Below are 12,081 nucleotides of genomic sequence, written 5' to 3' on the forward strand. Positions count from 1 at the left end.
CATCCCAGCTGTGGATGGGCACCAAAAGGAGAAAATGTTCCCCACCTCCCCAGAGGAAAGGCTGCCTCTGGCTCACTCTGTTATGTGACACAGGCATTAATCTGAAAAGGTCAAACAAGACCCCATGCTCTGTCTCTGCAAACACAGCAAGGGAACAAGGCACCTTTTTCACCTTTGCTGTTTAAGCTGCAGGACAAGCAAAACCCACCAGGGAAACAGTGACCATCACTGACCCAAGGAAAGGGGCTGTTCCCCTTTCTTCACATCTTGGCAGGAGGCTGCTCTATCAAGGTGGTACTATCAGCTCACAAATAGAGCTGCAAACAGTGACTGCAGAGAGAAGCAGATGGTCTCTGCTCTTTTTCAGTGCCAGAAACCCAGGCTGTTGCTGCCAGGCCCCACTGAAGCCAGGAGGAGTAGGTGGTGGTTCACCACAGGCCTGCTGAAAAGGAACAGGAAAAATCCACTTTTCAACACACTGGTGGTGGGCCAGGAGCCCTGGGCCAGGGAGAGATAGCCAGATGGGTAGGTAACACACGACCATCCAGAAAACAAGCACAGATGGACATGATGGGCTGGACAGCAGAGGGCAGGGGCACGTAACAGAGAACACAAGATGAACAAGGGCGGAACTGGTGAGCCTCATGTAGAGTCACAGGGAGCTCTCAGCTACTCGCCCAATAGGGCTGTGCCCCATTAGCAGCAACCGAGATCATCAGAGGTGCAACAAACCACAAAGGAGAAAGGGAAAGCCTTAAAACAAACCAAGACCAGCATACAAACCGTGATGCTGAGGCTTTAACTTCAGCCTGGGAAGAGCCTGGCACAGCCTGAAGACACGACATCACACGAGGCAGGGGTAGTGTACAGGTGGAGTTTTAATTTTCTGTCAGCAATATGAAGAAGCAATTACCACAATTACAAATGTTTGCTCGCATAAGGCTCAGAACTGGATGGGGAAAAGCCAGCAACAGCTTCACCTCTCCCCAAAATACTACTGAGTGACATCAGTTCACAAGCTGTACAAGATCCCAACCAACTGGGCTGTTATCCCACAGCGCATTGCACTGACACCAGACTTCGCCTAGATCAAACTGATCAGTTACATGGAGTTGATTTGGATGTGCTAAAGATGCAGCTCTAAGTGCCCAAGGACCACGCTGCTGTAAGTCAAACAAGAGCCAAGGCTGCTCATGCTGCCCCCCACCCTCCTGGAGGCACTGGCTTACCACATTGCAAGGGGTATTTCAAAAAGGTCAAAAGACAATTATCCCTGATCGAGCTACTGCTCCCATCTTTATTAAACCCCAAGAGGTGTGAGAAAAGGCAAGCCATGAGCAGGAAAAGACACGGACTACGCACTATAGCTTTGGTGACTTCATGTAAGTTTGGTTGTTCATGTGCTTCACTGGATTTTTGTGACGGCTTCATGGATGGACTGGGCCACGTAGTCCAGATTTTTGGTAGTCAGACCACACATGTTGATGCGCCCACTAGCCATCAGGTAGATGTGTTTTTCCTTGATCATGTACTCCACCTGCTTCGCTGGGGAAACAATTGAACATCAGGTCAGAGCAGAGGCACCGCAGCTCAGAGAAGTCCTGAGGACCAGTCAGAGCTGCTTCAATCTTTCACATCAAGCAGAAAACTTCCAGCACTGGGCACTAAAGTGCTGCCTGATGCTTCATTCCAACCTGGCCACACCAGGGCTCCAGTGAGGTCCCAGAGGGTTTCCTGCCTGGATTGCTTCAGCCCAGTCCACCCCCCAGCAGAACTGTCCTCACCCAGTCCTCCCTTTACCAGGCCACTTGGTACTTACGGTTCAACCCTGTGAAGCTAAACATGCCGATCTGCTCTGTGATGTGGTTCCAGGTGCCCGGGGTCCCAAGGGACTCCAGGCGAGACCGGAGATTTGACCGCATCAGCAAGACCCGATCTGCCATCGTCTTCACGTTGTCCTTCCTGCAGCAGGCAGGAAGCAGAGCGTGAGGACAGGCACCTGCCTGGTTTGGAGCCATCTGGCCAAGCCTGGCACTCACCAAGACAGCTTCTCCCCCTTTCCCTCTCCCACTGGCCCTGGCAACACGTACCACTCGGCAAAGAGCTGCGGTGAAGAAAGTGTAGTTGCCACAATGCGTGCTCCCTGGGAGGGGGGGTTGGACCAAGTGGTGCGCACAATCTTCTCCATCTGGGAAAGCACACGCTGCACATTGTCTGCATCCTTCCCCACCACAGTCAGGTTCCCCACACGTTCATCTGTGGACAAGGCAAGAGACATGAACCATTGGTCCCACACATCATGGCAAAGCAGAGCTCTCCCCAACCCCCAGCATGCCAGCCCCATCTATCTGGGTATGGTGCTACTGGGCCAGCTTACTGCCAGACACTCACTGTAGAGCCCAAAGTTCTTGGAAAATGACTGTGCACAGAAGAACTCAAAGCCCTCGGAGACAAAGTATCGCACAGCCCAGGCATCCTTATCCAGGCTGCCAGAGGCAAAGCCTTGGTACGCTGAGTCGAAGAACGGAAACAGGAACCGGCGCTGCAAGGAGGAACAGTGTTAGAGGGAAACCCTTTCCCTATAGCCTTCACTTAACTCCCCACTGTCCCTGCAGGAGGGAAAAATGACCATTGAGCTTCCAAGCGAATACAGAAGAAACATGGTCTGGCAACACCAGGCTGGCATATTTTCTTTCTACTGGGGTAAAGTAATAGGAGGACTAAGGTGGTCAATAAAAGGCTGATTGCAAGAGAAATCTGCATTTGAGGACACAGGAACAAGAGATGTACCACCTTATATCCTACAATCCAGCACCTGTGAAAACAGGTGGCCCTGGAGAATCCTTCCAGCATGAGACACCTCACTGCAGCCCATGCCATGGAGTTTGAAAACAAGAACTTGGAGGCACAAGAAGTGGGATGCTTTTATTCTCTGAGCACAGACAACCACCATCCTGTCTCTCCTTTCAATATCTGCTCTGTGGGACTCTTCCAGCTCCTGCCATATCTCATGTCATTCACTACAGCCCATCTCCAGCTGTTTCAAGAGCCGCCTGTCCCTTCAGCGCTGCTTTAGCCCCAGCAGCAGCCCATACCTTCATAACAGCAGCAATCTGCTTCCACTGGTCTGGAGTGGGGTCTGTGCCAGTTGGGTTGTGCGCACAGGCATGGAGAATGAAAATGGAGAACTCTGGGGCTTTCTGAGGAGAGAACAGGTCGTGGTCACACACATGGACAAGACTGCACACTCACAGCAGAGAGAGAGGCCCCAAGTTGCTCTGGGCACCAGCAGTCTCTTTCACAGAGATCCACTTGCAGGCACAGCACACAAGAGCCCAGCCAGCTGCTGACAGCATGGTGCCAATCTCGGCCCATCCCATGCTGGTTTTGCTTACCTCCATGTCATTCAGCAGCCCCTGAAGATCCAGACCCCTCTTGGCAGCATCCCAGTAGTGGTAGGTTCTAATATCTTTAAAGCCAGCATCCATAAACACAGAGTTGTGGTTCTCTGAGAAAAGAAATCACTTTTCAGAAAAGCAGGCCCCACCTACAGCAAGCCACCTTCTCCAGTCCCAGTATCTCCCTAAATGTCGCCAAAACAGGCAACGGAGACACGCTCCCTTTACCCACAAGGTGAAGGCCCCGTCCCACTGCCCAGGCCCCCGCCATTCCTCCCTCACCTACTGACCCACAAGGTTCCCTGCAAGGAGGTGGCAGCACTGACAACAGCACTCACCCCAGGTCGGACTGGAGACGTAGACGGGGGTCGCCGTGTTGTTGTTTCCATTGTACCACCGCCTCAGGAACTCTGCACCGATACGCAGAGCGCCTGTCCCACCCAAGGCCTGAACACTTCCTATCTGCAACAGAGAGAGTTGCCAGCAGGGTCCACCCTGGTCAGCCCAGCTACCGGTGCACAGAGAACAGAGGTGCTTGCAAGAGCGAGACAGGCTCCCAGATGTGATCCCTAGGGTCACTCCAGCCAGGACACCATCCCCTTCCAGTGGTCTTCAAACTCCTCCAGCACTCAAACCCACCCTGACACCTTCTACAGTTATAAACAGGCTCCAGTTAATCCTGTTACTTTTTGGCACAAAGCAGATTCCCTGCTAGTAGCTTATTCCAGGGAAGGTGGTCTATTATCTGACTTCAGTTTCCCATAGAGCAGCCACTAAAAGATGAAAGAAAAACCAAATTCCAATCACAGATCACATTTGGTCTTTCCCAAAAACTACATCTACTTGCACAAACAGCTTCAGGTACATGGGTTCATCAAGTAACCTCCAGCCAGTAAAGATCACATCAGAAAAATCTCCAAAACCTGTCAAAATGCAGTTACTCCACACATTTGTGCTCCTCTGCTCGGTCTCCTGCAGAGGCACCCCGGGCATCCCAGCAGCTCTCTGAGTAAGGAGCCGCCTCACTCCCTGTCCACCACCTACCCGGTTCTCTTTGATGGCGGGGCTGTCATCACCCAGGGCGATCCGGGAGGCATTGGCCCGGAACTCGGGCAGGCCCAGGATGGGCAGGTACTCGTGGTTCAGGCTGTTGTCGTTGGTGATCATCTGCTCCACCTTCTTCACCACCGGCAGGACCCATGGCTGCCCCTCGTCCGTGCGGTAGGCTGCGGGGAGAGGGAGAGCTGTCCTTTCCCCAGCCGGCGGGACGCTGGGCCTCCGCGCCCCCGGAGGGTCCTGCCCGGGGCACCGACACCCGAGCACGGCGGGCAGGTCACCGCGGCGTCGCCCCCGCGCCCTTGACGCCCGCAGGTGACCCGCTGCCTGCCCCGCCCCCGCGCCCAGCCTCGCCGCGGCCCAGTGACCTTTCGAGCCCGGGTTCCGCTGCTGCCGCCCCGCCGCTCCGGCAGCTGCCGGGGCCGCCGCAAGGGCACCGGCCGGCCTGCCCCGCGGGGAGGCGCCCCGCCGGGCACGGGGGCGCCACGGACTCACCGCCCACGCCCAGGTTGACCTTCCGCGCATCCCCGTCCTCCCGGAAATCCGCCGTGAGCTTGAAGACGGCGACAGGCGGGGCGCGGGGGACGGCGGCGAAGATGGAGGCGGCCATGGCGGCGCTGCGCGACCGCTCCGCTCCGCTCCGGTCCGTTACGGGCGGCGCGCGGCGCCTGGAGGAGACGCTCACCTTCACCGGGGGGCGGGGCCGGCGCACGCCACCGCCAATCAGCAGGCCGCCAGCGGCCCCGCCCTCGCGGCCAGCCAGCGGTGGCCCTGCAGCGCTTCGGGCGGAGCGCGGCAGCCAATCGCGGCGGGGCCGTGGTGCGGCGGCGGTTGCCACGCCCGTTAACGCCAGCGGCGCGGAGACGCAGGCGCTGCCTATTGGCGGTCGGCGGCCCCTCGGCCACGCCCGCTCCCCTGCGCGCGCGGGATGGGCGGGCGGCGGGGCCGCCCCGGGCTGCACGGCCCGGAGCCGCGGGGTGACGGCCGCCGGGGGCCGCGACGGGCCGGGGGCCGGGTGCCTGGTCGGGAGGTGCCGGCGAGGCCGGGACCGCGGCGCAGATGCAGAGCCATCGCAGGGGCTGCGGGGTGCAGCGTCCGGTGGGGCGTGGGGTCCCAGAGCTGCAGTGCTGGGGGTGCGGGGCGGTCCCGGGGTGCAGTGCCGGTGGCACGGGGCGCTGCTGGGGATGCCGTGCCCGAGGCAGCGCTGCTCTGCGGCAGTGCTCGGGGGTGCGATGCTCGGGGAGCACGGCACGGTGCCAATAGGGGGCCCGGGGCTGTGACATATGTGTGAGTGCAGATCAGCCCTGGAGTGCAAAGCTGGGGTGCACAACAGCCGCAGGAGTGCCGTGCCCGGGGTGCAGGATGGTGCCAAGGTGCAAGATTTGGAGGGTGCAGGAAGGTGCCAGGAGCGCCGTGCCCAGGTGTGATGGGTCCAGGTGCAGTGCCCGGGGTGCGGGGCTGTCCCAGGGGTGCAGTGGCCCAGATACAGGACAAGGACAGCTGTGAGCATGATGCGTGTTTCCATGCCAGGGCGGGTGATGGGGATCCCCCACTGCATCTTATTCGGGTTTTTAGGGTACTTTCCTGATTCCTAGCCACCTGCAGGCCAGGCACCATGGGGTGGCCTATTGAGACCCTCCCAGCCCCGCGGAAACCTCCCCTGCCAGCAAGACCCTCTGGGCAGTCGCAGCCACCGCCAAGGCGAGCCCTGCTCTGGCCCACGGGGAGCGTGTGAGATCACTTGTTAGCTCGGGACCCCTCTCCCCCAGCGCACGGCATCGCACTTATCCGCAAGGAATTTCTCCTGGCGCCTCACTGCCAAACTCCGCATCCTTCCTGCAGGCACAGCGCCTCCCACGGGGCTCCCGACCCTCTGTGCCTCTTGCGGGCCGCCCATCGCCCGGGGAGCCTCGCTTCAGCCGTGCGGGGAACTCCAAGGACCCGGGGCGTGGGTCAGATGCCGTCGCGGGGCCCGGTGGAGCGGCGCAGCGCTGGGAGCGGCGGCTGTGCTGGGGAATGCCGGCAGAGGGCAGAGCCGGCCCGCGCACCGCGCCGCCGGCAGCACCGCCCCGTGCGGCCCCGCCGCTCCGCCCGCAACCCCCGCCGGCAGCGGCACCGCAAGGCGTGACCGGCTCCAGCCCGGCCCGACGGTACAGGCAGGAGGTGGCCCGGGGCTGCCCGAGCACCCCGCCCGCGGCTCCCCACACGACTCCCCCGGGAGGGGTCTCGTTGCCGCCCGGTGCCCGGCCGGCTCCGTTAGGAGCCCGCCGCCTGTCTCAAGCGGCTTTTGAAGTTTGTGGGAATCCACCCGCGATCCTGCAGCATCTGGGAAAAGCTTCGAGGGAAACGGGAAGGACGCCGTGAACAACAGCCCCGGCAGCGCGACCCCCCCACCCCTCGTGACATAAAACACAGGGATACAGGACAGGAAAGGCCATGCTGTCCCCAAACGCTTTTGCAGACAACCCATGTCATACGCTCCCTTTGTTAACCCAGCCAAGATCTCTCTGAAAACCAGTTTGACTCCTTGCCTCCCTCCCATGCTGAAGGTGGCTCAGCAGCCCAGTTGCCTGGGAGGGAGGCCAGGGGCACAGCTCTCGCCTCCCCCAGCTCCGGGCAGCACCTGGAAGAACTGCCCAGTGCACTTTCTACTTAGCATGAGAGCGAAGAAGAGGCAGAGCTGCCTCGTGGCACAGTGCCATGCCAACACTTCTGTCTTTGGAGAAAACAGCGTAATAGGAAGGGCAGAGGAGCAAGACAGCAGTGCTAGACCAAAGCCTTGGCCCTGGTGGGGTTTCTAGCCCGAGACAAAACTTCTATCAGACCTCGAGAAAAGGCCAAGCAGAAACCCAGAAAGGGCTTCGGGTCTGGACTCTGCAATAGCTGTGAGCCCCTGCAAACGCCTGACCTTGTCAAGGTGCTGTGAGGGCATTTGCGAACCCTACCCTTAACTCCAACCCTACCCTTAACTCCAACCCTAACCTTAACTCTAACCCTAACCTTAACTCTAACCTGAAGCTTAACTCTAACCCCAACTGAATTAAGAGCACTTGGGTTTCTTGAGGTCTGTGGGTGCTGCTAAATGAGAGATGCTGCAGTGCTGAGCAGGGAAGCAGCTGATGAGAACGAGGGTATCAGAGGTAAATGGGGGTAGCCCACCACAGTGTAGGTGATGTTTTCTGCTCACAAGGAGTAAAGCACTGTGCAAGTGCAGTGCTGTGATGGGAAAAGCCAACCAAGGCTGCTTAGAGCATCCTATTTCTGGAGCAGACAGAAGTGCTGGGGAGTCCCCAGACTGCCAGGCTCCCACTGTACTTACTGGTTTCTAATCCTACCACTCTCCAAAGAGCACTGGGATATTTGGGGACATGGCCAAGCCCTTTCTCAGTGCAGAGCAGGGAAGTCACGAAGGCACAGGAGTGCTGCCTGCCAAGCTGGATGCACCAAGCCGCTGCTTGGGACCGCCAGAGCAGGCTGAGCAGTGCCAGTTGCAGGAAGAAATGCAGTTTTCCCAAATCAGCACTGTCTGGCTCCCCTTCCTCGGGGGCACCTGGGCAGCATGAGCTCAGCACTGCCAGTCCGGTGGAAACCATCTGTGCCGCTGCCCATGCCTGCAAGGCTGGGGTCGCTGACCCAGCAGGCGTTACCTGCCGGTGCAACTGGCTGCCCCCAGCCCAGCCGGCGTCCCATGCCCTTGGCGGCACAGCATGGGGCTCTGCTGGGAACAGATGCAGGAACGAGCCAGACAGGCACAAAGCAGCAGGCCGCCGGGCCCCCGAGCTGGGTGGTTGTGTGTTAGCAAGATCCCTCTGGCCCTGAGCTTTCATCTCCCCAGCCTACACAAAGGGTGCCACCAAAATGTATGTAAAAGCAGGAGAAACATGGGAGCTGGCCCTGAGGCAACCCTCCCTTCATCTCTTGCCTCGAACTGACAGCCAGCAATGACCTGCCACTCAACAGGAAGGCTTGCACATCTTACCTGGAGCAAAGGAGCCCCCCAGTCGCACAAACCACACCGCACACAGGCACGGCCCCCCACACTCAGCCCCTCCTGGGAGCCAGAGGCAGTGGGGCTCGGTGGCCAGCCCGGCTCCTGCAGAGCTCAGGCTCCCACAGGGATGCAGGGACCGCTGGGGACAGGGTGCTGCCCTCTCCACGTCATTGAGCCTCATGCGGGCTTGGAAAAAAGCCCTTTCTGGGAGGGTGCAGATGAGTTCTACTCACCCCATCCCCTTAACTCACCTGTGCAAGATCCACCCTCACACCCCTCTGTCCTCTGCCTCATCCTCCTCCTTGCCAAAGAGCCCTGCCTAGCACTGGGATGCCCTCGAACCTGGCACCACCACAAGGGTTTAGGCTGCCCTGCCCCAAGCCATTGCCCATTTTGGGCTAGTGCCGGGCATAGGCAGCGTGCAGGCAGGGAGCTGGGCTGTAGCTGTTCCCAGTGGGTGCTGTGCGGGGGCTGTTTTCCCAGCCATCCTCTGAATACAGATGTTTTCTCAGTGCTGGATCCAGACAGAGGAGGGTAAAATGTTTTCATTCCAAGCTCCCGGGGTCAGGTCATGGTTTGTCTAAATGGCTTTTGTTGCTGTAATTATCAGATTAGCTGATCTCTTGCAGTGCGTTTAGGGGCAGCTACATTAACTGCAGATCCTGACCCCCACACTGCTGGGGCAGTGGGTTTGTAATGGAATGATGGGGATCAGGGATGCCAGGAGAGCCAAGTGAAAGGATTGTGGTTGTTTTTGAGCTGGTACCCAGCTGGACCCTCGCCCAGGAACAGCCGGCAAGCTTGGGGAAGACAGCAGCAATCCTCCTTGACCTCCTCAGTGCACAGGATGATGCTGAGCTGGGCCTGATCCTTTCTTCCCACTCCAACCTGCAGTGCACCACAGCCGCAGAGCCCTCGCCCCGGCACCTGCCTGCTGCTGTGGCTGATGCTCAGTGTGCAGACATGGGTCAGGGGGCACCTGAGGTGCCTCCCCTCGCTCAGGGCTGTTGCTCCCTGCAGGCAGCAAGCCCAGCAGGTCCTAGGGGGGTCTGGCACCTCGTGCTGTGGCTGGGATGGGGGAGCCTGGGGCTGGTGCCTGGTATGGGATGCTGCAAAGGGTGGGAACTCCTCCCCAGCAGCCAGGGTGGTGCAGGAATAGGAGCATGAGATACCAGGCGAGACAGAGAACATGACGGGGAGATGAGAGAGCAGGGTGAGGGGCAGATAAAAAGCGATCAGGAGTTTCCGGTCCCCGTCAGCCCCTCACTGGGTCCGTCTGTCAACGCCTGCAAGTGTTGATGGCACTAAGCCCTGGTGGCAGCCGGGGCCACAGGTCCTGCCGAGGGGCACCATCAGGGGCTGGGAAGGGGTCCCCACTGCTGCCTTCCTGCTGCACCGGGGCACTGGCAGCAGCTTGGACCCCAACATGGCCAGGGACAGGCAGTGCCCACGCACAGCCCCACGGGTGCCCCTGAGTCCGAGCCCTGGCCACGCTGCCCTGCAGCACCCATCTCCTGCCCTCCCACCCTGCCAGCCCCACTGCACACGCAGACAGGGAGTGCCAGGGATTTCACCCACCGGCACCAAAAAACCCAGTTCCCGCTCTGCTGAGCTGCAGGTGAACATGCGGATGCTCAGTAGGCGCCCACTTGGGCACCGTACCCGCAGCGACAACCTGCCCCCTGACACATCGTCCCACCTCCTCTCTCACTTGCTGTAGGTGGGAGCAACACAAGTTTCCCTTGAGCAAGGCAGAAGCTCTACAAAAATGAAATAATTCCAAATCAGAAAAGACTTTATAGTTTCTTCATAAAACAAATCATTTAAAGTGTGGTTTCACTGCATTTCAGTTTCTGAAGTTTTGTAACGCCTGAGCATAACCTCCCACTGAATGAAGACTTCTGGAACAGGACATCTACATCTTCACTTTCAAAGAACATTTCAACCTCTTAATGCTTCAGAAAACTTCAACAGCAAAATTTTTCCTTTAATCGCCATGTTTCTGCAGGAAGTTTTGACTTCAGCAAAATGTAATTTAAAAAAATAGTGGAAGATATATTTGTGGTATTTTTCCTAATTGCCACCATGGCAGAGCTTGGTTAGCTCCAAATCCATCTTCTTTGCTTCCAGAGAGTGAGCCAGAGCAGCAAGGACTAAGCCTGTGCACCCCTGAGAAGGAGCATATCCACCAGCCCAAGGCTCAAACCTCTCCTGCCATCACTGCTGCCTGGGCACAGCCAGAGGTTCACCATTTCTCTATTTAAAGCCATACTGCACATTAGTCCTGGTGTCCCTGGGGTCCCAGCCCAGCCCACGGATCACTCAGGACCTAGCCTGTGGCCACGCTCACCTTCTCTGCACCTGCTCGTCCCCCAGGCACCCAGGAGGAGCACAGGGACGCTGCAGGAGCACTGGCCCTGAAAGGGGCAAGAGGTGGACTGGTCCCAGTGCTCACCATGGGATGAGCCACTGGGGCTGGGAAAGGATGTTTCAAAGATCTGCTTTCCCCTAATTTTTCCTTTTGCATCAGCACTTCCCGGTAGATGTTCAGGAGACTGGCCATGGACTATGACCTGCCCAGGCATTGATGCCAGGTACCCTGGTGCACTCAAGATGGTTTCCTAAGGGTGCAGAGGACCAATGGAGAAAAAATGGGGCCATCAGTCCCCACGCATCACCAGCCTTGGAGCAGGGCAGGCATTGCTATGTCAAGGGATGGACTTTTGCACAGCCAAGGTGTTTTGGGGAGGCCTGATGTGGGGAGATAGCTGCCACCCCCAGGGCCTGTGGTGCTGCAGAGGCAGTGACCTCCCTGACAAAGCCTCTAGCCGCCCCAGTGAGCCTGGCTCATGCCCCAGATCAGAGATACCCAACGTGGTGCAGGGAGCTGCTCCACTGTGGCATGCACAGGCTGCTGGGTAGCTGCGGGAGCCTGGCTGCACCAGTGGGGTCAGTGGGATGGAGGTATCTGTAACACAGCTGGTCCCAGCTGGACTCCTCCGTGCAGGGTGTATGCCCTGGCATAGCTGGGATGAGGCCAGGAATGAGGACCTGATCCTTGTAGGGAGCCTGGTGCTGCGGGTAGCTTCTGGACCTTGGTGTAGGAGCAGATTTACAGAAAACAATTTATTTAATATCAAAAATAATTTCTTACAGTGTTTTGGCTGGCGTCAGCCGAGTGCTTACTCACCCGGGAATTCAAACAAAGGCAGGGCTGGCGCCCAGCCAGGGGGTCGGGCGCTGGGTGGTCGTGTCCATCCCGGCCTTGGACCCGCCTCTGGGTCACTTGCGGGCTTGTGGCATGATGTCTCCATTTATTTATTGGAAATGTTTGAACAGGAAATGCTAATGGTTTGGGTTTGTGGAGACAGCTGGAGGGGTCCGGCTGGAGCTGCTGGAAAGGAGAGGCTGCACTGGGATGGGGCAGCCCAGCAGGAAAGGGGGAATTGGTGCCATTGGCACTGCCAGTGGGGATGTGTCCCCTCTGTGCTTGGGTTGGAGGACCCAACAGGAGATGAGACTGGAGAGGGCCCTGATGGCTCTGTTGCCTCCTCCTTCACTGCCGACTGCAGCCACCACTGCAAAATGCATGGCTGTGCTCCAAGCATGGGGCTGCTGCTTGCACACGGTGCTGCT

At 58.4% G+C, this 12,081-nt stretch overlaps 1 protein-coding gene across 1 annotated transcript; it reads right to left on the bottom strand.

Annotated features, from left to right (window-relative positions):
- Window positions 1-860: 860 nt before the first annotated feature.
- On the bottom strand, window positions 861-5,170 carry GOT1 (glutamic-oxaloacetic transaminase 1). Its single transcript, XM_065639398.1, has 9 exons — window positions 4,950-5,170; window positions 4,443-4,624; window positions 3,737-3,860; window positions 3,396-3,508; window positions 3,096-3,200; window positions 2,392-2,542; window positions 2,091-2,256; window positions 1,820-1,962; window positions 861-1,545 (listed from the first exon to the last, which is right to left on the bottom strand). Exons 1-9 carry the CDS (start codon window positions 5,062-5,064, stop codon window positions 1,406-1,408), a joined length of 1,239 nt encoding a protein of 412 aa, XP_065495470.1. The 5' UTR covers window positions 5,065-5,170; the 3' UTR covers window positions 861-1,405.
- Window positions 5,171-12,081: the final 6,911 nt, after the last annotated feature.

The sequence above is a fragment of the Caloenas nicobarica genome, chromosome 7 (genome assembly GCF_036013445.1).
Source record: "Caloenas nicobarica isolate bCalNic1 chromosome 7, bCalNic1.hap1, whole genome shotgun sequence".
Classification (NCBI taxonomy): Eukaryota; Metazoa; Chordata; class Aves; order Columbiformes; family Columbidae; genus Caloenas; species Caloenas nicobarica.

Bases quoted from the DNA above. Each gene is read 5' to 3' on its own strand.
- GOT1 (XM_065639398.1), bottom strand. From the start codon at position 5,064: ATGGCCGCCTCCATCTTCGCCGCCGTCCCCCGCGCCCCGCCTGTCGCC. The intron at 3,509-3,736 runs GTGAGTGCTGTT...TTCTTTTCTCAG, and splicing joins CGTCTCCAGTCCGACCTGGG to AGAACCACAACTCTGTGTTT. The intron at 1,963-2,090 runs GTACGTGTTGCC...TGCCTGCTGCAG, and splicing joins CCGCAGCTCTTTGCCGAGTG to GAAGGACAACGTGAAGACGA.